At 48.2% G+C, this 3,082-nt stretch overlaps 1 protein-coding gene across 1 annotated transcript; it reads right to left on the bottom strand.

Annotated features, from left to right (window-relative positions):
* Positions 1-2,278: 2,278 nt before the first annotated feature.
* EVX1 (even-skipped homeobox 1) lies at positions 2,279-2,809 on the bottom strand (the record flags this gene model as incomplete). The annotated part of the gene is made up of 1 exon (XM_010141741.1): positions 2,279-2,809. A coding segment is annotated over one exon (531 nt), but the record flags the coding sequence as incomplete, so codon positions are not given.
* Between the last annotated feature and the right edge of the window lie 273 nt (positions 2,810-3,082).

Genomic DNA, 3,082 nt, shown 5'->3' with positions numbered 1-3,082 from the left:
GCGGCAGTTCCGGACAGACCCTGCCCTGCGATCGCGGCCGAGCAGGTGCCTCCGTCTGACCGGGGAAGGAGGGGTCGTGAGCGGTCTAGGAACCTCCCCTGGTTTTGCTGGACAGAGCTCAGCTGCCCCCACACCCCACACCCCCCCACAGCCCATCCACACACACACACACACCCTGGGCCCTTCAGCGCTCCCTTTCAGGGGGATCGCCGCGGCGCGGGGGAGCGCGGTATCAGGCACTCGCTCAGCAGCTCCCGATTTGTCGGGCTGGTTCTTCTCCTGTCTGCTAAAAGACGAAGTAAGCAGCGGAAAGGCTTGCAAGGCTCAGATGTTGTTTGGCGCTGCCCTTGGACTCTGCTTACAATTGTTATTTCCGGGGTGGTGGGAGGGACGAATCTATTTGTGAGTGGTCCAAAAAGGGCCATCGGTTTCCATGTCTATGAGGACGTCTCATTCAGAAAGGGTGGATCAATCTGCCCTTAATGATTTAAAGATGGTGATTTTGGATCAGTTTTTTAAAAGTTCTAATAAACCTTTTTTTTATTTTCTTAATTCGAAAAATATATTCTGGCATGCCCATGTGTTTTCCCTGCTCTCCATCAGCTATAGGAAACGCTGCTATTCACTCTCTGTCCTAAGAACAAAAAGTCTCCGGTGTGACAATAAACCAGAGGCTCCTCGGCAATTAACACAAAGTAGATATCGAAGGTGTCAACACGTCTTTGTTCTGTCCAGCACTTATTTTCCTGCTTGTTGAACTGTAACTATTACAAGCTGCATGAAGGTGAAATTCGTCTTAAACAACAATTTTTTTTCTTTTTTCCTAACAAGCACAATAAAAATATGGGTGATATGTTGTTAAAATGTGTCTGTTATTATTATCGTTGTTCTTAGTGGTGGTGGTAGGCTTTATTCCGATATGGTAACAAAGTATGCCAGTGTATTCTTTGGACTATTTTAAAATAGAGTGAAATAAACAGTCCCGGTTTTGGAAGAAACTACTACCCAGCCCAGTGTCCGTGTTTTTTACATCTTAGGTTAACAGAAATCCAAGCAAAAGCAATGATGCTACCTCCTTCTGAAATGCGAGAAAGAGGAGGCTGGAGAAGGCTTGTGAGAGAAATACTCCTTAAGAAGGAAGAGGGACCAGTGAAGGACACCTACAAATGACAAGATTAGGGGCGGGGAAGGAAACACAGAAGCCAGCCTATGAATTAAATAATAATTCAAAAAATAAATAAGAAGGAAAGAAGACGCGGTGAGGAAAAGGCTGAAGTACAAAGGAAGGGAAATCTCCTTTGCTTGAATTTGCAGACTGGTGATTGTCTGAAGGAGTTGTGCTCCCTGTCACCTAATCTCTTCCCTTGGCGGCTTGTTAGCGTTTGGCACGGGGTCTCTGTTCACAGAGCATTATACATTCGATATTCAAAAGCGCTCTTTACATATACATCACTTGCTAATTTCGTCAGTGTGCACATTTCAGCGACTGGTAATAGGACTTTGTTACTGAAAGGACAAATAGCTCCGACCCATAAAGAGGCACGAGCTCATATTTTTTCCCTGCCAATTCTAGTCTGCCTCTTAAAAATAAAAGTTGGAATAAAAGAGGAGACGAAATGTTGGGTTTCTGGTCAAAACGAAGGAAGAGACAAGGGAGAGGAAAGAATGCGATTAAACCACAGAAGTAATGTATAGAGTGACAGTTTTTCTTTATGGTAAAGCATTGTTTTTCTCTATAGAGACAACTGCATAATACTGTCGAGTTGCAATCCAGAAACCTTTTGGTTTTGCTGTTTGCTCGGTTTTATTTTCTGAACACTCTGGTAGATTACATCTTTTCTTTCTTCATGCGCACAAGTATTTCAAGTATTTCAGATTTTCCTTCTCCATCTCGTAGGTTTGTGCATAAGGTTTGTTACTGTGAGCTGCAGAAGCCCCAGCCCTTGGTAAGAAGTCTATCCATGGAAAACAAAGTCTTAGATAATTTTTATGATTTCACGAATTGTATTTCATTCGCGTTGTTTTCTTCCTTTTCCGTGTCTAAAATCCTTCTCAGAGATAAATGACTAGTTATTTATTTCCTTCTTTTTTCCCCGCCGGAATGTAAACCCTTTTAAGGCTGAGCTAGTTTTAGTCTTTTTTTTTTCTCTCTCTTTTTCTCCGTAGGTGCCCACTTCTGGGGAGAAGAACACGATTAAATAAACATCGGCTGTAGGTACATCAGCTCGAAGAGAAGCCCCGGAAAGGGACGAGTTTTTAATAACCCTGAGAAGAAGGTTTATCTCGTTAAAGGTACTTCTTCTCGCTGGTCCATGGAAACTGAGGTGGCTTTGCTCAGCACAGAGGGGGTGAAAGTGAGGAAAGAGTCAGTCCTGGTTGTGGCCGAACATGTAAACTCTGAACCCGAGGGTCTCTGCGCGAGTCCGTTGGACTGACCGCTGTGGCAAGCCAGGCAGGAGCAGGGGTTGCCCCCGGCGCTGCTGAGTCCATGAGCTGGGGTAGGGTAGAGAGAGGGATGCCTGAAGGCGCACAGCAGTTCTGGTCGCGGGTAGGGATGAGAGAGGACCCTGAAGGTGTCCAGCGGCCTCAGGGGGGTACTGAAGGGAGTGGCGGCAGAGGCCGACGTGGCGCCGATGCCCATGTGGGAGTAGTAGGGCAGGGGCAGGTGGGACGGGAACGGGTAGGGCAGATTGCCGGTGGCCGCCGCGTGGCTCATCATGTACGTATAAAACGCCGGGTCGGCCGGATGAGGCCAGGTCATGGCCAGGCGCTGCCGCTTGTCCTTCATCCTGCGGTTCTGGAACCAAACCTGCGGGGAGAGGGGAGGCGAGAGCCGTCACCCGCCACCGCCCCGCTCCGCATGACCGCCAGCATCGGCCCTTGCCCTTGCCCCTTCCCCGGGGCGGGAGCCGTCCTGCCGGCGATCGGAGACTGGCGCCAGCTCCCCCTCCCAGAGGGAGTTGTCATCACGTATGGAGGCATCAGTTAAGCCCCTATAAATCTACAGAGAGACCCAGTGGAGCACTCCTTTTAGGGTGCTTATTTTCCTTTCTTCTTGCTAGGGCTTGTTCTGATGACACCT

Source organism: Buceros rhinoceros, unplaced genomic scaffold (assembly GCF_000710305.1).
Source record: "Buceros rhinoceros silvestris isolate BGI_N320 unplaced genomic scaffold, ASM71030v1 scaffold44508, whole genome shotgun sequence".
Taxonomy (NCBI): domain Eukaryota; kingdom Metazoa; phylum Chordata; class Aves; order Bucerotiformes; family Bucerotidae; genus Buceros; species Buceros rhinoceros.
This window is presented reverse-complemented; position numbering and strand designations above follow the sequence as displayed.